The sequence below is a fragment of the Macrobrachium rosenbergii genome, chromosome 20 (genome assembly GCF_040412425.1).
Source record: "Macrobrachium rosenbergii isolate ZJJX-2024 chromosome 20, ASM4041242v1, whole genome shotgun sequence".
In the NCBI taxonomy this organism is placed as follows: domain Eukaryota; kingdom Metazoa; phylum Arthropoda; class Malacostraca; order Decapoda; family Palaemonidae; genus Macrobrachium; species Macrobrachium rosenbergii.
In genome coordinates, this window is record NC_089760.1 from 35863563 (window position 1) to 35889040 (window position 25478).

Below are 25478 nucleotides of genomic sequence, written 5' to 3' on the forward strand. Positions count from 1 at the left end.
CCTGAACTCTACTGAATGTGGAAAGGCGAGTCGAGTATTTATTATACGGATAGGAAATGACCACTTTGGTAGGATTATAAGCAGTAAGAATATTTAAGTTATGCTGCTGATTAATTTAACCAACGCTACCTAGCACTTGGGCAATGCCCGGTTGGCTGTTCTGTTCTATAACATGTCTCAAAATTATCACCTTTATAAAATGTATCTCCCAGCATCCTGCTGACATGTAAGATACCACAATCTTCCTCTAGAGTGGACGTTTGCTCTTGAGACACAGCGTGGCTTCACTCCACTTTCTGATCAGTCTCTCTCATATGGCCGTGTCTCCAAACTCTCTAATTGGTATCTTCAAGCTTGTGCTCAAATGGTTTTTGTGAAACTGGTCTACCAGACTGAGCAACATATTTTTTTTAGCAACGATTGTTGCCTGGTATTTTGTACTTTTGTTGCTTACACATACATTAAACTACAAATTCACAATGGTCTACTGGACATCGGAAAATAAACAAGCTACTTTCTGTCTTCAGAAAGTACCATGGCATAATTGTACTTAAATTTAGGCTGATAGGACTGATATAGCCATTGAACAAGCTAACCACAGCAAAAGGCGAGCAGTAGGTTTTGGATCAGAGATCTCGGAAATTTAAGTATATGTAAAAGATTTAGGTCATATATCATAATATAGAATGTGACGGTGCTGTTCTGATCTCACTCACATACGGTAACTCCTTTTCACAGTCACCTGTGTTTAGGGGTGTAACTGTAATATCAGCCATGATATATGGTTTTTCTATGCTGCTACGTTTATATTCATGGGCACTCAAAACTCTATAACAATATATACATACACACACACACACACACACACACACATATATATATATATATATATATATATATATATATATATATATATATATATATATATATATATACACACACACACATATATATATATATATATATATATATATATATATATATATATATATATATATATATATATATATATATATATATAGATACACATATATGTTTCATCACCTCAATGATCGTTTCTGAAGCCCTTTACCTAGAATCTGATTTCTAAAACACAATCCGGCTAGTAGCCGTTTGTTTACATGCAAACGCAAATCGTGCCTTGGACATTCAACAGAAAGATCTAACTGCCAGCAAAACAATGTATTTATGTACACATCCACGACTGGATGCATGCACAAATACATACATTTAAATAATTAAAAAAGGTAGAAGATTTTCAGCATATCTAAAACTTTTCATGACTCATTTTTGTGGGTTCTGAAGAAGTCAAATCTATAGCTAAGAGAATGAACTGATGCAAACTAGAAGTAACACCTGTATTTTAAGGAGTCAAGGCAACTTGCCCTTGATAGAATTTGCCACCGTGGTTAAATCCAGCCGCAAGATGAATTCCAGCTTCACAGATTCAAAATTTTAGTTTCACTTCGTACTTTCTACTTTTCTCATTAATGTCTTCAATTTGTGTTTATGTAAGTTATATTCCATTTGGCGGTTTTGTGGCGACTTTTTGACTTGTTACATGTTTTCGTGTTATGTTTGCCATTGTGGTTGACTTTCATCACCAACGTTTGCATTCTCCATTTCCGTCTGTGTGTACATGTTGTTGTTATGTTTTTTCGTAGGACAAGCTGCCTGTCAAAATATTGTGATCTCTGCAGAATTAATTTAAAATTTTTTAACATCATTATAAAATACAATTTGGCATATCTGGCAATATTGTATAGCTTTCTAATGCAGTATACCGTCATCAGAAATACAACAATACGGGATTAATATCTGTAATATTAAAAAAAATGCATTTTCTTTTACACCCTTCGACTCTTATGTCTTCTGTCGGTCCATAACTTTTAATGATTACAGCTAAATCTTAGGTAATGAAAATTAGGATAAATTTTCTGTCATCACATCTAAAACGTTAATTCTTTAAAGAAATAAGTTTATTCTGTCCGTGAGATCAATCTTTAGGTCACCCTGATCTTAACTGGTGACGGTTTCGATAACCCAAATACATGTTCAAGTTGATATTTCTAGATATCCTACCATACGCCAGTCATTGATTATCCAGTCTAGTTAGTATCATATTACACTATCAGTAAAGGCATCAGTGCTTTGATTGTTCGGTTTGGTCATCTCTGTTTAGTGTGGTCTTCGTTTGAACTTGCAATTCGGTTATAAAAGGTATCTGCTGCACATTCATGAAAACTATATGACTATCATATATATATATATATATATATATATATATATATATATATATATATATATATATATATATATATATATATATATATATATATATATATATATATATATATATATATATATATATATGTGTATGTATGTTTGTGGGCTGTCTCCGGTGAACTGCTATGCACTTGAATAGCTTGGTACTGTTGTACTGTTCTCAGGAAGTTTGAAGAAGAATGCACCTATATCAGGAATGTGCAATGTTCAGATATCAGTCATAACCTATAAGAATAACCGTTTTGTGCTGAGTGCAGTCCATTGCCAATAACACCCTCCTTCTCCACAGCATCCGTAAATGTCTGTCTCCACTTTTTGGGGTAATATTTTGAGTTGGCAATCACCTGCAGTATTAGTGATTATGTTCAGAAACAAGAAGGAAGATCAGGCTGTGAAATAACCAAAGTTCCCTTTTCTTTTGCAACAGTGTTGTCCTACCTTTGCCTGGTTTTGACCATTTGGGCAGGAAGGTGGTCTTTGGACGCTGGGGATCCTATGACCCATCCTTCATGTCCATAGACGAGCTCCTGAAACTTTGTACTCTGGCCGTTGATCTCGTTCTTGAGGAGGAAGAAGAGGTCAGCGTCAGTGGTCTAGTTATAGCTGGGGACTGCGAAGGCGTTGTCATGGGTCACTTGTTAGCCTTTACCCCTACGATAGCTAAGAAATGTGCGATTTTCTGGCAGGTACGCTCGTTGTCTGAGGCACTGTGTAGCTTCCTGACTTCAATTTTATGCTTGATTTTTTTTTCCGAAGAGAAATGGCACTTTTCGCAATACTGGTGGAACACTGTTTTCTCTAGAACAATGTTCTCTGCCAGGTATAACTTATTAGTTCAGCAGCTAGATTATAATGAAATGATATAATGTTCCTTATAGAATGGTTTTAAACAATGATTTTCAGTAAATTTCTTCCTTCACGTTGCCCATACAGTAACAGAACTGTTTACTTTCATATCTTGTTTCTAATAGCATGAAGAATTTGTAAAATAGAGAAGAATTCATTCACCTACTTAGCAAAATGTTAATTAAAGAGGGTATGACTTGGACCTGGAAGTAGAATTCCATATGATCCGTAAATTATGACCATGTTCCTCAAGAAAGCACCAACCTGTTAAAAGAGACACATCAACTACACATTACTGACAGTTAAGATGGCAGGGTCTTTCAGAGGGGCCCAATAAGTGACACAAATAGCCACTAAATATACGACAGCACCCATAGAACTATATAACGTGAGTTTATCGCGCTTCATTCACTGTTAAGCAAAATTATATCAGAAGTGTACAATAATGTTTGACATATTCACTGTCTACCAGACAGGAATAGTGTCTTGATCAATAGGCAAGCACCGACTTAGAGTATATTTGTATCACTGAACTGTCAATATATATATATATATATATATATATATATATATATATATATATATATATATATATATATATATATATATATATATATATATAATATATATATATATATATATATATATATAAATATATATATATATATATATTGTATATAAAGCAATGCCAAGCTGCTAAGGACAGTAAGTCGAAGTCGAAAGGCCTAGCACCACTCCGTTGTTTCTCTTTCCTTCATGGCATTGCCTTTATTTATATATTCATCATGTTCCATATTTTTCGTGATTCAATTATACATACATATATACACATATATATATATATATATATATATATATATATATATATATATATATATATATATATATGCAAATTACGTTGAATTAAATGGCTTTTTTGTTGTTGATCAACTTTTATTATTTTCACAATACTTTCTGAATCTTCTGCGTTCTTCAAAGTGTAGTTGATGGATAAAGAAACGAAGATTGGCTCTTTGTTCCATTTACTGGGAACACAACACCACAGCTGTTCCGTCACTTGTGACCTCTTCAAAGTGTACTACATTTCCAACATTTTCTTTGCGTGCTCGTGTTTTATTACATGGTGCGGACAAATTCATCTTTGTAATTTACTTTTATTGTATTGTACTGTATTTAAATGTATTTAATGATTTTGGACACTGCAATTCCGTCCGCACCATGTAATATTTTACGAGTACGTAAAGAAAATGCAGTACACTTTGAAGAGGTCACTACAAGTGACGGAACAGCTGTGGTGTTGTGTTCCCAGTGAATGGAACAAAGAGTTAACCTTCGTTTCTTTATCCATCAACTACACTTTAGAGAACGTAGAAGATTCAGAAAGTTTTGTGAAAATAATAAAGTTGATCAACAACTGTATATATATATATAGTATATATATATATATATATATATATATATATATATATATATATATATATATATATATATATATCGAAGACCATGACCATGTTCTTGAACAAGGGCGCTTGTTGTGATGCAGCCTCATCATTGTCATCGTCATCATCTTCTTCAGGCGCTTCCACATCACCACCAGCAACTGCAGCAGCTATCTCGCTGTCAGAGAGAGAGGTTGGAAGCTAGGGCTTCCACCATCATCATCCAGTACGTCATCCTCAGGAATGTAGTCGCCTCCAGTCGCGAGCTGGGTAGGGAAGTCATCAACTTCGAACCCTTGGAAATCCATCATACCCTCTTCTCCATTCAGCATAAGGTTCCAAGCATGGTTGAGGGTCTCTAGAGTGACGCCCCTCCAATCACCTGCAAAGTTGTAGATGGCATACAGTGTGTATATATATATATATATATATATATATATATATATATATATATATATATATATATATATATATATATATATACCACCGTGGTTGCGCAGTCGTATAATTCTCAACTACCAGTCGACAGGGCCGGGGTTCAAATCCCACCGCTCCTGATAAATTTTGGAAGGTGGGAGACTGGAGAAAGAGTTTATCTGGCCGGGTGGGCGGTGGAAATGCAGTCTGGGATGGGTGGAGGGAGGCAGGCAGGCTTTTTGTTAGAGCATCATTGTGTGTGTGTATATATATATATATATATATATATATATATATATATATATATATATATATATATATATATATATATATATATATATGATTTTCATGCATTTGCTATAAACGCTGTGTTATGTTGCTTGGTCCGTCAGCTGTCATTTGCGAAATGGGCAAATCTTTTGCCTGCATCTTTCTTTTTTGCTCTCTCTCTCTCTCTCTCTCTCTCTCTCTCTCTCTCTCTCTCTCTCTCTCTCTCTCTCTCTCTCTCTCTCTCTGTGGTATTCTAACTGCTGCCAGATATATCTTTATTCCGCGTATTTCAAATGCCTTTAACCACTCTGGCTTTTCTATGTCGACCGCAAGTTAAGTGTACGCACATGTTAACTCTTTTTTTAATTTTGTACGTCCAAGACTACATTTTTAAAAGGAATTCTCCTTACCTTTGATCTACAATTCTTTTGTGTGTGTTTTCTCCTTTAGGAAACGTTTTATCTTTTATCCCGTTAAGGTTCCCTATATCAAAAACTACTGAATTAAAAAAAAATATATATATATGACATATATATATATGTGTGTGTCTCCCTCTCTTAAACCATTGTAGGTGTTTTGCCTGTATCCCAAGCTAAAGGATTTTGGTAAGAAGTCATTCCCTCCTGTCTATTATACTTTGGCAAGACTAAGTCTATCCAGTTAAAAAATAACTCCCTTACCATTGATGTGAAATTGCTTTACGCGTGATCTTCTTCCTATTCTCTTATCATGAGCGCACCTCTTGTGCTGAAGTCTTCGCCAGAGGAAATGGTTTTCTTTTTTTACTCGTAAAATTTTCCTCCCGTTCTCTCCTCAGCTCTGTGCTCCCATTACCTGGGTATGATAAGCATGGGCGTAAGATCATGCTCTTGAGAACCCCTAAAGTTGACATGGACGCCGAAAGCTTGAACGATGGCATTAAGGCATTCCATGTGTTGTTGGATGTTTGGCGCGATGAGGATGAGCAGGCTAGTGTGACGTCATTTGTCACAGTGCAAGACTTCACCGACTTCAACATGCAGTTTGCAGCTCTGCTCAATCTGAATCTAATGAAGAAAATGCACATAGTCTTCGAGGTTAGTCATTTCATGGGTGAAGGTCAAAGACCACCCGATGTCTGCCTCTATATCCTCTGTAAGACGACAGATCTCATCATAATTAAGTAATTCCCCCCTCTGTCTTTCTCCTTTACTCTCTCTGCTGAAGTAAAAATACGTATTACAAAGCATATTCTTGGTGTTGAGTACTCGGTACTCACTAATCAATCTGATCCAATATGACTTGACAACTACGCTGTCGTTACATTACTGTACTTTAGTCTGTCGTAACTGTTAACATTTCCGGAAACGAAAATAATTAAAGTTTTCAGTGAAATCTAATAACACCGATTCTTGGTATGGGACAAAATGAGCACTGGATTTACGCAAGCAAAGTTCACTGAAAATTTTAAATTCATTTTTTGCATAGAATCATCCCTTTTCATCTTTCTATTCAAGATGCCATTTTATATATATATATATATATATATATATATATATATATATATATATATATATATATATATGCATATATATATTATACATATATGCATATACTATATATATACATATATATATTATACATATATACATATATTATATATATACATATATATATACACATATATATAGAATCTAAAGGTCACGTTTACTAGCTACACACTGTAATTGTAAACATATATACATATGTATGTAAGTATGGATGTGTGCATATATATATATATATATATATATATATATATATATATATAATCTACAGGTACATTTTACCAGACATAATTTTGGATATGTTTGTCACGACCATGCCCTAGATTCCTTGTATTTGGATCTAAGGCATCATAATGACAAGCATATCCAAAAGGCGTGACGAATTTGAGAAATTAAGAGGGCACTGTGGATGTCAAAATTACAAATATGTATATATATATATATAAAAATATATATATATATATATATATATATATATATATAATATACACACACACATACATACATACATACATATATATATGTATACAAGTAATCTCTCGATTATCCGGGTAAACAGAGCCAAGGCCCTGTCAGATAAGGGCGAAATCCGGATAATGGAAGGTAAAAAACTAAGAAACTATCGCAACGATATTCTTTTTATGACCTTTGCATCCGAACTGCTAGTGCCCTGGACTCTCACTCGAAAGACTGGGGTTCGGTCCTGTTGTGAGTCAGAAATGTATTTCTGTGAAACATACTCCCACGCGTTTCTTTCCATCATATCTCACGGTGAAGGGTGAAACATACTCCCACGCGTTTCTTTCCATCATATCTCACGGTGAAGGGTGAAACATACTCCCACGCGTTTCTTTCCATCATATCTCACGGTGAAGGGGTTAAGTCAAATAACGCGTTAGCAATTCGAGCGTTGATGGGTCGGGAAGTTGTGTAAAATTCACTGGTATGTTGGGCACTAGGCGCCTGCCCATGAAAAACCTCAGTTACATAGAACTTAGGTTCCAACATCTTTTATGAGCTTTGCATCCGAATTGCTAATGCCCTGGACTTTCACTTTATCTCTGTGAAACACATTACTGTGTTCATTTCCATTTATATATATATATATATATATATATATATATATATATATATATATATATATATATATATATATATATATATTATATATAATTTTCTTGTATTTGCAAAACCTAACTGCATTGCTTGGTACTCTGGCTGTCATTCACAAAATGGACAGCTAAATGGCTCTTCTGCTGCATCTCTCTCTCTCTCTCTCTCTCTGTAGTGTAGTGCTCTAGCTGCTTCCAGATATATCTTTGTTCTGTAGTGTAGTACTCTAGCTGCTGCCAGATATACCTTTGTTCTGTAGTGTAGTAGCTGCTTCCAGATATATCTTTGTTCTGTCGTGTAGTGCTCTAGTTGCTGCAGATAGATATATCTCTGTTCTGTAGTGTAGTACTGTAGCTGCTGCCAGATATATCTCTGTTCTGTAGTGTAGTACTCTAGTTGCTGCCAGATATATCTCTGTTCTGTAGTGTAGTAGCTGCTTCCAGATATATCTTTGTTCTGTCGTGTAGTGCTCTAGTTGCTGCAGATAGATATATCTCTGTTCTGTAGTGTAGTACTGTAGCTGCTGCCAGATATATCTCTGTTCTGTAGTGTAGTACTCTAGCTGCTGCCAGATAGATCTCTGTTCTGTAGTGTAGTACTGTAGCTGCTTCCAGATATATCTTTGTTCTGTAGTGTAGTACTCTAGTTGCTGCCAGATATACTGTATCTCTGTTCTGTAGTGTAGTACTGTAGCTGCTGCCAGATATATCTTTGTTCTGTAGTTTAGTACTGTAGCTGCTTCCAGATATATCTTTGTTCTGTAGTACTGAGCTCTAGTTGCTGCCAGATATATCTTTGTTCTGTATTGTAGTACTCTAGCTGCTGCCAGATATATCTTAATTCTGTGTTGATTTCCTTTTTAGGACGTTTCGTCCCTGTATCAAAGGCAACTGAATTTCCAGAAAAAAAGAAATATGTCCCTCTCTCTTACACCTTTGCAAGTCCATGGCCTGTATCCCACACTATAGGATTTTTCTAAAATGTCATTCCCTCCAGTCTATTACACTCTGGAAAATCTAAGTCCATCCTGTTCAAAAATTCATTTCCTTACCTTTGATGTTCAGTTGGTTTATGTGTGATTTTCTTCTTAAACTCCTCCCATGAAGCTCACCTATTGTGCTGAGGTCTTTGGCAGAGGACATGGTTTTCTTTTTTTACATGTACAATCTTCCTCCCGTTCTCTTCCCAGCTGTGTGCTCCCATTGCCTGGGTACGATAAGCAAGGGCGTAAGGTCATTCTCACTGTTACCCCCAAAATTGACGTGGACGCTGAAACCCTGAACGATACCATGAAGGTATTCTTTATGTTGCTGGATGTTTAGCACGATGAGGATGAACAGGCTAGTGTGACGTCGTTCGTCACAATGGACGACTACGCCAACTTCACCATGCATTGGGCAGCTCTGCTCAATCTGAATCTAATGAAGAAAATGCAAACGGTCGTCGAGGTTAGCCATTTCATGGGTGAAGGTCAAAGGTTATCCGAAGTCTGCCTCTGCCGTCTGTAGGATGACAGATCTCATCAACTGAGCAATTCCCCTTTTATGTCTCTCTCTCACTGTTGAGATAAAAACCTGTATTGGTACAGTGTACTCATTACTCAGTAATCAATCTGATCCAGTGTGACTTGACAACTACGATATTGTTAAATTACTGTACTGTAGTCTGTCGCCATCAATAACATTTCCGGAGAAGTGAAAACAATGAAAAATTCTAGTTAATTCTACTTGAAGCGATTCTTGGTATGGGAAAAGATGAGCACCGGATTACACGAGCAAAGTTTACTGAAAATTTTATTTCATTTTTTTATAGTATCATTAAAATGCGAAAATCTTTCATGTCCCATTTACATTCATTTTACTTCGTTTTGTAAAGATTAAGGGCATTAATATGTGTTTAGGTCTCTGGGACAAAGCTTGCTACTCAGTTTACAGTGCCAGCATCCCCATTCTCATGAGGTTCCATGATGCCACACTGCCCTGTGGAAGACATCTTTCTTCGTCTTCCCTGCAAAACGGACGAACAGTCATCCACAGTGTTATGGATGCGACCACCCTTTGTTTTAAACAAGGTTGATGCCACTTTAAAGAATCCTCTTCCAAACTTAGCTACTGTTTTTGTGTACATATTTCTCTTGGGTTTGATCTGATTATCATTTTTTGCTACTCTTTTGTTTTATCGATAATACTCTGCTGCTCTTCACTTTGTCATTTTTATACATATGAGCATTCTGTTCTGTGGAAGCTTGTTTAGCATGTTGATGGATTTCTTGGTTTGTTCCATATAAATAAGTGATCATGATGATACAACATATGAAGGCTGTATCTGCATGTTAAACTCCTCCTTTACAAGTCCGAAATACAACTCCTTCCATTTACTCAGAAGAATCATGAGAAATACGTCACTTATAAGAATGTACGAAAGACATTCAAAAAGTTCTTGGCTTCACCCAGAAAATATCAGAAAGAGAAAGGTAGCTCTCACCTAACCTCATAGCACTTGGTCCACTGATGTTCAGAACACTGCTATCCTATCGCAGAAGATGGCTGCATATTAGGCATCCAGATACTTCTAACCAGCATTAATGATTTCATTAAAGCTCCGAAAATGGTGACTGTACAAGTGAAATAAACATGTACAAGACAGACAGAGGCAGGCCGGGCGAGTAAAGGCAGGTGACAACAATTCAAAGCCCAATTAGAAAGGGACACTGTACTAGGGCAACAGTTTCTTTCAATTGTTGGATTTCTTGTGTATATTACATCCATTATTGTCTTGATCCCTTTCCAAGTAGTGTATCAAGATAGTAGACCCTAACATCCAAAAAACAGATGCCAGTGTCTTGCCAAAATATGCCACTTTCTTGGGTTTAAAGGAGGTGGACGAATCATGGCATTTTCATTTCTGGCATTTTACATATGTGACCTACGTCCTAATTTGTGAACTCATATCTCATCCTGGATTACTAGGCTCCTCTAGAATTGTCTGGATCAGCTGAGAAATGAATCAAAAGTGTCCAGGAATTTTCCTTCTTAGTCAGCTTCTGATTTGGTGTCAGTATTCATGGCACCAATCTTACAAACAGACTGCTCATCCGACAGATGTCAGTCCATGGCACTGGTTGCCTGTTGGATAGTCAGATGTCTCGTCATCCAAAACCATGCCATGAATGTCATCCACGTGACTGTTAGTGGTTGATGTTTTGAACGTCCCCACTGGGGCTTAACTTATGTCCTGTCTGTTTTCTTTATGAAATCATCAGACCATTTCTTATTATTGGAGTAGAAAAAGTAATCCACACCAGTATGTTAACCATTTATATGGAGTCCCAGGAAGGTCATACTCTCACTGCAAATACTTCACCATGGAGTAGTCAGCTTTCATGCCTATTGTGATGCTCCAGGAACTCCAAAAAGCCTTAGTTAGAAATGTTTTTAAAGGCAGTTTCATACTATATATTTATATATATAAAAATATGAAAAAAGAGTAAGTGATTAGCAACCTTGGTGAAACCTCGAAGTGGGCAGCGCCATCTAGTGCAACCCACTTTGAGGGAAGAAGATGCATGGTTTGAGAGAAATAACTTATCATCCTGGTTGCTGTGATTAGGATGGTGCAATTACCCATGTTTTTTGGTTCTCGGAGGCCATGTTGTTTTAAAGTCTACTGGGGTCTCTGAAATTTGTCAAAGAAGCTGGGTCTTCTTGTTAATGAAACAAGTATCATAGCCATTGAGATATGATGTGTATACATGTACATATATATATATATATATATATATATATATATATATATATATATATATATATATATATATATATATATATATATATATATATATAATATATGTATCTGTGTGTGTGCGCGCGTATGTATGTATCTATACAGCGCCTGTTTTAGTGAGCTTGTGTGACTGGAAAAACTGCTATTAAGTTCTCTTAATGCTTCTGTATTATTGCTTTTTGGTCAATATTCTATCATTCGCCCCAGAAAACTAAAATGGTAATTAACTTTCCGAAAAAGAAACAAAAATATCTCATATCTACAACATGCTTTGTTTCTACTCTATTCATGTTGGCACAAATATATAAATATATATATATATATATATATATATATATATATATATATATATATATATATATATATATATATATATATATATATATATATATATATATAATATATATATATATAAACATATACATATATGTGCTTATGTATATGTATATATATACATATATATAATATATATATACATAATTTCTTGCATCTGCTATAAACAGTGTTAGTGACGTTGCTTGATCCTTTGGCTGCCATCCTTAGCAAATCATGGTTTACACAGCAATTCGCGAAACGGACAGTTGAATGAATGTTTTGCTGCACCTCTCTCTCCCTCCCTCTCTCTCTCTCTCTCTCTCTCTCTGGTGCTCTAGCTGCCACCAGAAATGTCTTTATTTTGGGTATTTCTAATGCTTTTAATAGCTTTGGTATAACTATGTATACACACAAACACACCCATATATATATATATATATATATATATATATATATATATATATATATATATATATATATATATATATATATATATATATATATATTTTATATATATATATATATATATATATATATATTATATATATATATTTGTTTACTTTTGATGTATATTTTTTTACTTTTGATGTACAATTTTTGTTTAAGGACAAATTTCGTCTTTAATCCCATAGGGTTTTCTGTATCAAAGGCTATTGGATTTTCGGGAAAGAAAATATGTCCCTCTCTCTTACCACTTCGTTGGTCCATGGCCTGTATCCCAGGCTAAAGGATATTAGCAAAGAGCATTGCCATCCTCTCTGTTACACTTTGGAAAGTCTAAGTCTTTCCTGTTCAAAATATCATTTCCTCACCTTTGATGCGCAATTGTCTTACGTGTGATTTTCTGATATTCTTATTTTCTTCTCATGAAGCACACCTATTGTGCTGAGGTCTTCGGCAGAGGAGATGGTTTTCTTTGTTTACTTGTAAAATCTTCCTCCCGTTCTCTTCCAAGCTGTGTGCTCCCACTGCCTGGGTACGATAAGCAAGGGCGTAAGATCATTCTCTCTAGAACTCCCAACATTGACGTGGACGCCCAAGGCTTTATCGACGGCGTTAAGGCCTTCCTCATGTTGCTGGACGTCTGGCGCGATGAGGATAAACAGGCCAGCGTGACAGCGTGCGTCTCAGTGGAAGACTGCGCCAACTTCACCTTGCAGTGGGCAGCTCTGTTCAATCTGAGTCTGATGAAGAAGATGCACACGCTCTTCGAGGTTAGTCATTTCAGGGGCGTGAGCGTCGTCAAAGGTCGACCCTCTCCAGGACGATACCTCTCGTCGTAACTGAGTTATTCTTACTCTCTCTCTCTCTCTCTCTGTTGAGATAACAACGTATCGGTAATCAATCTGATCCAGTATGACTTGACAACCGCGCTATCGTTAAATTTCTCTGTTTTAGTATGTCATCATCATTAAAATTCCCCTAAAACTGAAAACGATGAATGCATGTCTCATTTACACTGTTTTCATCAGCTTATGACGACAGGACTGAAATATTTCCAAAATTCTTTTCTTTTAGATGAAAAATATGTATGACATTTAATTACAGCCATTCTTGGTATAGGAAAATATGAGCGCAGGATTGACGCAAGCAAAATTCACTGAACTTTTAAAATTTATTTTTACATAGCACCGTCAAAATGAGAAGGGTCTCTCCTTGTCCCACTTACATTCATTCCACCGTGTTTGGTAAAGATTAATGACAATAATATTTGTTCAGATGATCTGTTTAAATAGTCAGCATCCCTTTCTTCTGAGGTTCCATGATGCCACACTGCCCCTGTGGAAATGGGCTTTCTTTCCCTTCCCTGCAAAATGGAGGAACAGTCATCCAGAGTGTTATGAATGCGAACGCCTATTACTTTTAAACAGAAGCTGATGCCATTTGAAAGCTCCTTTTCCACTGCCTTAACTTTTCCAAATTTAGCTAATAGATTTGCGCATATATTTTCTTTTTGGTTTAATCTGCTTATGGTTTGTTCCTTATCTTTTGTTTTATCATTGTTACTCTGCTGTTCTTCGACTGTCTTTTTTATACATGTGAGCATTCTGTTCTGTGGAAGTTTCTTTGGCGAGCTGATGGATTTCTTGGTTCGTTCCATATAAATAGGTGATCGTGTTGATATACTATTCACAAGTTGCATCTGTATATCTGTAAGTTAAACTCCTCATTTATATGTCCGGATACAGCTCAATGTCAGTTGCAAGAAAATACAAAATACATTCGAAAAGTTCCTAGCCTCACCCAGAAAATATCAGAGGAGAAAGCTTTCGTCACAGTCTCACGTAACCTCATTACGCTTGGTCCACCAAAGCTAAGATCAATGTTATCCTACTGCAGGAGATTGCTGCATCTTAGGCATCTAGATACTCCACTTTAGCATTAATGACTTCATGAATTCTCCGAACTTGGTGACTAAGCGACTAAGCAGGTGAGATGAACAACCAGACAGTACTAGACCGGGTGAGTAAAAGTTTGGCGTCAACAATTCAGAGCCACAGTTGTCCACTTCAGCCTCTGCCACTGTGCGGTCAAACGCACTACACTAGAGCAACAATTTCTTTCAAATGTTGCATTTCTTATGCATAAAACTTCCATTAATGTTTTGATCCCTTTCCCAATAATCTATCAAGATGTCATGCCCTGACTTCTTAGGCAAAGAGCCCACTTTCATGAGTCTCAAGGGGGTGGGGAACCATGGTTCTTTTCATTTCTGGTTTTGCATCTTGAAAATGAATCAAAAGCGTCCAGGAAAATATCAGCCAATACAATGAGAAGTGAGCCAGCACTTATGCCCATGGTATAAGTTGTCCGTTGGACAGACAGACACCTGTCATCCAAAACTATGCCATGATTAGCATCCACATGATTGTCAGTGGATGATGTTCTGGCAGTTCCGATTGGTTCTCAACTCATGTCCTGTCTCTCCTCCCTGCATGAAATCATCAGATCATTTCTTATTTCTGGAGTAGGAAAAGCAATCCACAGCAGGGGAGCTAACCATTTCCTCTTGGATATGGAAACCCCTGAAGGTCATACTCTTCTGCAAACACTTCATCATGGCCTAGTCAGCTTCCCTGCTCATTGTGAAGCTTTGATCCAACCTTAGGACAACTTAAAAAAGCCAAACAATTGTACGAATGAAAAATGTCAAATAAGTGATTGCTGTATGCCAAACTCCAAAAAGATTTGGTTTACATCACCATTGGACGGCAGTGTCATACTATATATTTATACATATGAAAAGAGTATGTGACGTGATTTACATCACCCCTTGACGAGTAACATAGTCTGAACTTCGTGCATGAAAAATTATATATATATATATATATTTATACATATGAAAAGAGTATGTGATGTGATTGGCCATATATATGAAATATATATATATATATATATATATATATATATATATATATATATATATATATATATTGACGTCCACACCATGAACAGCCATAACATATTTATGAACAGGTTTACTAATGAGGAGGAGAATTAATACCCAAAACGACACTTCTTAGCACTTTATTATGCTTAAACAAATAATAACTTGCAGATACGAACGGTATCTAAGAACTCTGGTAATATATGGAAAAATAATTAATAAATATAAAAAACCCAAAACTTATCTGACATTAAACAAGCAGTTCAAGGGGTCTCCGATTGAATAGAGAGCAGTATCCGGAAACAGTTTCTTGAGCGAGAGGTTCTTCTTCAACCACTGATACGAAGATACGCCTGGACACCAAAAATCCAGGAAAAAGCCACATTCCTGAAATTCCCAAAATCCACAGGCCACACGCACATAACACGAAGGGGCCAACACTGCTCCTCCGACAGTCAAACTCACACGGGAACGGAATGCTTCAGCTTTATGGCACGACGCCGGTTCCGACGATGTATCTTCTAAAAGTACCAGTGGCCTTCCTGAAGACAGACACCTTCTCACTCTCGACCATTTCTGCCGTCGCTGTGACGTGACCTCCGCACCCTTCGGTTCTGAATGATAAGAGTCGGAAACAAGCAGTTAAATGGAGTCTAAAATTTCTGAACAATCATTTAGTCAAACTATTCTACGCTTATGCTGGAAACCATTCGTACAAATTTGCTTTCTTATATAACACCTCCCCTAAAAAGAAACAAATAAATATATATATATATATATATATATATATATATATATATATATATATATATATATATATATATATATATATAATCACGAAGTCATGGCAGTTTTTATATACCTCCAAATACTGTATATGTGTGGGACTTACTCATCTGGCTATGTTTCTTGTTACAGTATATGTTCACAGTTTTGGGGGTCGAAACACAGGGTACACTATAGAAAAGAGGTAAGGCCCGAGTTATCAGTAGATACCTTGTGAATTTTCCTTTTCCAACATACTACCCATGTATTTACATTTTTATGTTAGGTCCATGACCAAAGCTAATCGACGAAGCCAATTATTCTACTGTTTGTTATTACTTGAAAAAGCATTGCACAAAATTGGAAACCTTTCCTTAACAGGAAAACATATCTCTTGTAATTGTTAGCATGAAAAATAATTAGGTAGTACAGGATATATCTTGCCACTGAACTGTAGACACTGACATCCAGTACACATACACTTTTTCTCAGTTTTAATTGGCTCTAAAGGTTGTTTCAAGCTTCAGATATCACTAGGCAAATCAATACGTAACACGTTAAATTCATCGTGATATCCCGTGTCTCTTCCCAGTTTAATCCTTCCTTTGCCTGAGTATGACGTCCTCGGTCGGAAAGTGCTGCTCAATTGCATGAGGAAAGTTGACTTGGAGACGTTCGATCTAGATGACGTTATCAAAGCAGCTTTACTCATGATAGACATGTGGAATGAGGAAGATGAGCAGGGCAGTGTAACCTCCTTTGTTGTGCTGGAAGACTGCACGAACCTTACTTTCCAGTTGACCGTCATTCGTAGTCCTGGAATGATGAGAAAGCTGTCTGCCCTTTTCCAGGTACACCTCTCTTCTTCAAAGAGGAAATTATTATTTGGCACCTTCCAGTCATGGCTTGTTTCCTCTGCTTGCTCTCAAGACTTATGTGGTGGCTAAGATTTTGTTTCTGTGCTTCTGCCTTTTCTAAGAAGTCTGTCTGCCTGGAAAAGCAACCTATATTGTATCTGGAATCGTTTATTTATATTTTCTGCCTTGAAAGCTTCAAGGCGCCTTGCATGTGGGAGTTCTGAAACCTGACAGAAGACTTAAAATACTAAATCATTAATAACACGTCAATGAGCTTACCCTATGCAAAGCAATTTTCCTTACATATTACTTATTGGACAGACAGACTGATGTCTAAACAGTTATTTGAATTACAGATGCATATTGCCCCTTTGTCCCTCTCTCTACTGCGCATCCTCTCGCGTTCCGTTGCAGTGGAAATGGAAAACTATAATTGCGTAATCAAAATGGAGGACAAGAGCTGTGTAAAGGAAATGGAAAACTATAAATACGTAACCGAAATGGAGAGCTATAACTGCGTAACCAAAATGGAGAAATATAATTGCGTAACCGAAATGGAGAGCTATAATTGCGTAACCGAAATGGAGAACTATAATTGCGTAACGGAAATGGAGAACTATAATTACGTAACGGAAATGGAGAACTATAATTGCGTAACCGAAATGAATATAACTACGTAACCGAAATGGAGAACTATAATTACGTAACCGAAATGGCGAACTATAATTGAAAAAGCTTCTTGGAAACCTTTCCTTAACAGGAAAACATATCTCTTGTAATTGTACGTAACCGAAATGGAGAACTATAATTGCGTAACGGAAATGGAGAACTATAATAATTGTGTAACCGAAATGGAGAAAAAGAGCCGTAACCGAAATGAAATAACTACGTAACCGAAATGGAGAACTATAATTACGTAACCGAAATGGAGAACTATAATTACGTAACCGAAATGGAGAACTATAATTGCGTAACCGAAATGGAGAACTATATATAATTGTGTAACCGAAATGGAGAAAAAGAGCCGTGTGAAGGAAATGGAAAATTATAATTAAGTAACCGAAATGGAGAAACATAATTGCGTAACCGAAACGGAGACCTGTAAGTGCGTAACAGAAATGAAGAAATATAACTGCGTAACGGAAATGGAGAACTATAACTGCGTAACCGAAATGGAGAAATATAATCGCGTAACCGAAATGGAGAGCTATTAATTGCGTAACCGAAATGGAGAACTATAATTGCGTAACCGAAATGGAGAACTATAATTGCGTAACGGAAATGGAGAACTATAATTACGTAACGGAAATGGAGAACTATAATTGCGTAACCGAAATGAATATAACTACGTAACCGAAATGGAGAACTATAATTACGTAACCGAAATGGAGAACTATAATTACGTAACCGAAATGGAGAGCTATAATTGCGTAGCCGAAATGGAGAACTATATATAATTGCTATCCGAAATGGAGAACAAAAGCTGTGTAAAGGAAATGGAAAACTATAATTACGTAAAATATAATCGAAAAATGGAGAACTAAAATTGCGTAACCGAAATGGAGAACTATATATAATTGCGTAACCGAAATGGAGAACAAGAGCTGTGTAAAGGAAATGGAAAACTATAATTACGTAACCGAAATGGAGAACTAAAACTGCGTAACCGAAATGGAGAACTATATATAATTGCGTATCCGAAATGGAGAACAAGAGCTGTGTAAAGGAAATGGAAAACTATAATTACGTAACCGAAATGGAGAACTAAAATTGCGTAACCGAAATGGAGAACTATATATAATTGCATAACCGAAATGGAGAACAAGAGCTGTGTAAAGAAAATGGAAAACTATAATTACGAAACCGAAATGGAGAACTATATATAATTGCGTAACCGAAATGGAGAACAAGAGCTGTGTAAAGAAAATGGAAAACTATAATTACGTAACCGAAATGGAGAACTATAATTACGTAACCGAAATGGAGAACTAAAACTTGAACTGGAGAACTATATATAATTGCGTAACCGAAATGGAGAACAAGAGCTGTGTAAAGGAAATGGAAAACTATAATATCGTAACCGAAATGGAGAACTATATATAATTGTGTAACCGAAATGGAGAAAAAGAGCTGTGTAAAGGAAATGGAAAACTATAATTACGTAACCGAAATAGAGAACTAAAATTGCGTAACTGAAATGGAGAAAAAGAGCTGTAAAGGAAATGGAAAACTATAATTACGTAACAGAAATGAAGAAATATAATTGCGTAACGGAAATGGAGAACAAGAGCTGTGTAAAGGAAATGGAAAACTATAATTACGTAACCGAAATGGAGAACTAAAATTGCGTAACCGAAATGGAGAACTATATATAATTGCGTAACCGAAATGGAGAACAAGAGCTAAAGGAAATGGAAAACTATAATTGCGTAACCGAAATGGAGAACTATATATAATTGCGTAACCGAAATGGAGAACTATATATAATTGCGTAACCGAAATGGAGAACAAGAGCTGTGTAAAGGAAATGGAAAACTATAATTGCGTAACCGAAATGGAGAACAAGAGCTGTGTAAAGGAAATGGAAAACTATAATTACGTAACCGAAATGGAGAACTAAAATTGCGTAACCGAAATGGAGAACTATATATAATTGCGTAACCGAAATGGAGAACAAGAGCTGTGTAAAGGAAATGGAAAACTATAATTGCGTAACCGAAATGGAGAACTATATATAATTGCGTAACCGAAATGGAGAACTATATATAATTGCGTAACCGAAATGGAGAACAAGAGCTGTGTAAAGGAAATGGAAAACTATAATTGCGTAACCGAAATGGAGAACTATATATAATTGTGTAACCGAAATGGAGAAAAAGAGCTGTGTAAAGGAAATGGAAAACTAAAATTCCGTAACCGAAATGGAGAAATATATATAATTGCGTAACCGAAATGGAGAACAAGAGCTGTGTAAAGGAAATGGAAAACTATAATTGCGTAACCGAAATGGAGAACTATATATAATTGTGTAACCGAAATGGAGAAAAAGAGCTGTGTAAAGGAAATGGAAAACTATAATTCCGTAACCGAAATGGAGAAATATATATAATTGTGTAACCGAAATGGAGAAAAAGAGCTGTGTAAAGGAAATGGAAAACTATAATTAAGTAACCGAAATGGAGAACCATAATTGCGTAACCGAAACAGAGAACAATAATTACGTAAAGGAAATGGAAAACTATAATTGCGTAACCGAAACGGAGACCTGTAACTGCGTAACAGAAATTAAGAAATATAATTGCGTAACGGAAATGGAGAACTATAACTGCGTAACCGGAATGGAGAGCCACAAATGCACAACCGAAATGGAGAGCTTTAAAAGCGTAACCGAAATGGTGAACTATACTACTCAGCCGAAATGGAAACTATAACCGCATAACCGAAATGGAGAACTATAACTGCATAACCGTAATGGAAAATTATAATTATGCAAGCAAAATGGAGAACTATAATTGCATAACCGAAATAGAGTTATAATTGCGTAACAGAAATGGAGAATTATAACTGCGTAACCGAAAGGAGAACTATAATTGCGTAATCGCACCAGAGATTTATAACTGTGTAACCGAAAGGAGAACTATAATTGCGTAATCGCACCAGAGATTTATAACTGTGTAACCGAAAGGAGAACTATAATTGCGTAATCGCACCAGAGATTTATAACTGTGTAACCGAAGCGCATTTTCTACTTAAAACACATATTAAATGAAATTCTCAAGCATGCATGTACAGTATGTGAAAATTACCGTAAGCTGATATTACACATAAAGACTCAACGCTGAAAAGTAAAGTGCTTTACAGGTAAAGTGCTTTACAGGTAGTGTTGGGGATTTTCAAAAGTTGCATTCCTCCGCTAAACTGCTTTGTTTGGGTCTTCGTTCTCCTGTGGGTTCCGTCTTTTAAACCTTGCGAGGTTTGAAGCATTTTGTAGTTCTATATGGAGGTGGGAAAATCGCTCTCATACTTGTACGGATGCAGTGATTTTGAAGACAGAGCATTCTCAGGCCGCTGTTCATTTCTGATATTCGCCTTTCATCCTTAAACACAAACAAACATTTCTCTTTAAAAAGTTCTTAAAATGAGCATTCGCTCAACCTGTATCATCGTATACCAAAATTAAATTAGCGATTATTCTGTTAGTTTGTTCACCATTACTCATACACCCACACTTCAATTTAGTAGAACAAAACACGTCATGAGAAGTCCTTTTGATTTTTGACACCAAACGCTTCTCTCGGCGTTTTCTAGACTCGACACTTCCCTAGTATTAAGAGACGATTCAAGTATGGGGAACAAGAATGTTTTTAGGCCAAGCGCTGAGACCTTTGGGGTCATTCAGGGCTGAAAGGGAAACTGAGAGTAATGAAGGTTTTAAAGGTGTAACAAGAGGACAACCTCTAAGTTGCACTCTGAAACAATTGTTCGGAGAGGATGGAAAGTAAGTTGGAAGAAAGATAAAATGAACGGAGGTACAGTAATAGAAATGAAAGGGGTTGCAGCTAGGGGCCAAAGGGACGCTGCAAAGAACCTTAAATGTTGCTTGCAGTGCACCACGAGGTCCAATGATGACACTACCCTCTAGGGGAATTTCCAGTTGTAGGAAACGTTAAGTAATTCTTGATAATTAATCGTTTTATGAGCCCCCTAGCTCTGTAGTAGTATTCATATTCATTATCCATCATTATGTTCATATTTAACCCTTTCCACACCGTTGATGGCTGTAAAAATGTAAAATCATATAATTCTAGAGGGAAATTGTCAATGAAAAGACGAAAACTATAGAGTTATCGGGTATATTTCTGATATTTCTTACAGATAAATAGTACACTCTTTTCCCCTTTATCATGATTTCTGTCTAGGAAAAATACTAGGTCCCTCTGGTGGATATACTGGGAACAATCTTCGATCAGGACGCAAGGACATATACTATACAGATACTTTTTTTTCTACTCAGTTTTTAGCTGTAAACGTTAAAGTGTGAAATATCGATTCTGCAAAATATCCTTCTGTTAAACATTCATCGTTGTGTCTGACTGTCATTCGGGATTACTGACAATCTTTTTCTGTATTTTTGGAAAATGAAGCATCAAATGCATCGATGAGGAATTCATCATTCATAATTCTTAAATGCACACGCTAGAAATACGACAGTATGTATTTAGGTAGGCATTTAGATGGGACATAAACAAACGCACATCACAGTTAATTCATAAGTGGGCTATGACCATTAAGAAATCAAATTCCATTGAAAACTTTATTACAGACAGCATTCTGACTTCCCAACACGTTGCATATCCCACCTTACAAATCATAATGATGAATACCTGTGATTATTTTACGACCTGATGGAGGAATGGACAACGCAGGTATACCTGGACTATCACTGGATTTCTTTTTCTCCCTCTTCACTCTACCCAGGGGTATTCTGCCACTACCTGGGGTGTCCGTCCGCGGCGCACGCCCCGTGATATTCCGCATGGGCGTACCCCTTGACATCGACTATACCATTGACGAACTGACCCGGGCCAATCAGAATGTTATTGACGTGCTGTTCGACGAAGACGAAGCCATTGGAATCGACGGCATTGAATTTATCGTTGACGTTAAACATATGACTCTGGGTCATCTCGCTCAGTTGACGCCAAGCTACATTAAGAAAGCCGCCACGGTTATGCAGGTTTGCTCTTTCTCTCTCTCTCTCTCTCTCTCTCTCTCTCTCTCTCTCTCTCTCTCTCTAAGAACATTATGAACAATGGATTTATTTCTCTAAAGTCTCTCTCTCTCTCTCTCTCTCTCTCTCTCTCTCTCTAAGAACATTATGGAAAATGGATTTATTTCTCCAAAAGCAACATAAAGTCTCTCTCTCTCTCTCTCTCTAAGAACATTATGAAAATGGATTTATTTCTCCAAAAGCAACAGAGTCTCTCTCTCTCTCTCTCTCTCTCTCTAAGAACATTATGGAAAACGGATTTATTTCTCCAAAAGCAACATAAAGTCTCTCTCTCTCTCTCTCTAAGAACATTATGAAAATGGATTTATTTCTCCAAAAGCAACATAAAGTCTCTCTCTCTCTCTCCCAGAACATTATGAAAATGGATTTATTTCTCCAAAAGCAACACAAAGTCTCTCTCTCTCTCTAAGATCATTATGGATAAGGATTTATTTCTTCAAAAGCAACATAAAGTCTCTCTCTTTCCCTCTAACGGATTTATTTCTCCAAAAGCAACATAAAATCTCTCTCTCTCTCTCTCTCTCTCTCTCTCTCTCTCTAAGAGCATTATGGCAAATCTTTATCTCCAAAAGCAACATAAAGTCTCTCCCACTCTTCTCTCTCTCTCTCTTCTCTCTCTCTCTCTCTCTCTCTCCTCTCTCTCTCTCTCTCTCTCTCTCTCTCTCTAAGAGCTCTCTCTCTCAACATAAAGTCTCTCTCTCTCTCTCTCTCTCTCTCTCTCTCTCTCTCTCTCTCGATTTCGAAGTGACATTTGAAGATATTAATTAAGCTGGACTTCATAGATGTTCACTCATCTTATTGAAGTGTACTTTAGTTTACCCGAAGGCACTGAGCTGTACTTTTTTAATCCCAGCATAAATCTATTATTACAAAACCTTGCTAATAATGTCATTGGTTTTGAATTAATGAACATGTCCTCACGATTTAATGCTTTTAACATTATTGTTTTATCTTTTTCATTTTTTTTTTTTTTCGTTTTTTATCATTTTATATACATTCAGTTTTACTTGGTATTCATTGCAAATTTAGTTTCGTTTATTGATATTTATTATATGTTAACCTCCACTTATTTCAACTTCATTTATTATCGGCATTTTCTTACTTACAAAACATTGCTAACCTTGGATTGTTAAGTTCATAACTTATTGTTTTATCCAATTTAATTTTGCCCATTAATAATAAGTAATAATAATAATAATAATAATAATAATTATTTCAATAATAATAATCTATGGAAGAAGAAGAAACCTTTTGGCTTGTCCAATATAACTGTGCCCAATAATAATAATAATAATAATAATAATAATAATAATAATGAAGAAGAAGAAGTAGAAGCAATAATAATAATAATAATAATAATAATAATAATAATAATAATAATAATAATAAATGATGAAATCTGTACATAACTTTAGTTAGTGCCTACGTAAAATTGTAAATATCATTTTCTTGATTACTTTATGTTTTTATCGTTCTCTTGTTTTAATTGTTCGTCTCACTTCTATAGATTCAGCAGTTCACTGACTTCACGTAACTTTCTCTTTTGCATCATTATTGAATGCTGACTGACATTAAAGAAACTGAATTTGAAATCGCTACATTGGGATTCGTATCTTTTGTTGTCTCGATCACTTTACCCCAGAACAAAGTCCCATCAAGGAAGGACACAAGAAAATTATGGGGAGAGTAGAGGAAACTCAGAAGAGGTGTATTGAAAGTGCTTTGCATTGTCCATTCAACTCTTGGCTGCATTGCTTTTCGCATTTTACTCTTCTTCCTTTCTCTTTGGCTGCTTTCCAAACAACTGTCTAACTTCTGTTACTACTTCCTCACTCCATTTTCACTCTCAATTAACAGCAAATCTTTCATGCCAGCCGTATGATACCCTAAAAATGACTCGCTTGTCTGGATAAACTGTGTAATCTTATAATAAGAGTTGCAAGCTGCTCACTAAAAGACCGTCTTTGCCATCACTACCTGACCTCATTCCCCAACCACGCCAGGATATTCCTCCCCTTGCCAAGGATCGAGCCCACGCAGCCTCTCATCGTCCTGGGACGTCCCGCGATTAGAGATCCCTACTCGTCAGACATGAACGACGCTGCCAAGGTCATCTTGCTCATCTGCGATCTCCTCCTGGAGGAGGACGAGGCCGCAGTCGTCACTGGAATTGGCGTCCTCATGGATTCCGGAACCATGACTTTGGCGCATGCGTCCCAGCTCAGTCCGACGATCATCAAGAAAGCCGTGATAATTATGCAGGTTAGATGCTTAGTGCCCAGACGGATATGCAGTGAAAGAGCGGGAAGTGTAAGAGTTTTGCACGTTAGGATTTTAGTTATGCGGGATCTTTAGGTAAATGTCAGGGGGTGTGATAGCCCTGAACCGCGTAGAGGGATAGTGCCGTCAGTGCAATTCATGCGGTGCACTGTAAGCATTGCTTAAGGTTCTTTGCAGCGTCCCTTGGGTGCCTTGTTGCTACCCCTTTCATTCCTTTTACTGTACCTCAGTTCATAGTCTCTTTCTTCCATCTTACTTTCCACCCTCTCCTAACAATATTTTAAATAGTGCAACTGCGAGGTTTTCCTCCTGTTACACCTTTCATAACTTTTTACTGTCAATTTCTGTTTCAGCGCTGAATGACCTCATAGGTCCGAGCGCTTGGCCTTTGGCCTAAATTCT

The 25478-nt window shown here is 36.5% G+C and overlaps 1 protein-coding gene across 11 annotated transcripts in view; it reads left to right on the forward strand.

The window, feature by feature from the left end:
- LOC136849259 (retinol-binding protein pinta-like) overlaps window positions 1–25478 on the forward strand; it is a 55014-nt gene that overhangs the window by 19759 nt on the left and 9777 nt on the right. The window contains exon 4 of one of the 11 annotated variants that reach the window (XM_067122538.1): window positions 2714–2972. The exons of 5 other annotated variants lie outside the window; for them this stretch is intronic. In XM_067122538.1, coding sequence (XP_066978639.1) covers window positions 2714–2972 — 259 coding nt within the window. Of the gene's footprint in view, window positions 1–2713; window positions 2973–6075; window positions 6335–12950; window positions 13210–16740; window positions 17000–22483; window positions 22743–24799; window positions 25059–25478 lie in introns of all 11 variants that reach the window. 5 more of the 11 variants (XM_067122543.1, XM_067122535.1, XM_067122544.1 and 2 more) reach the window with 5 other exon arrangements.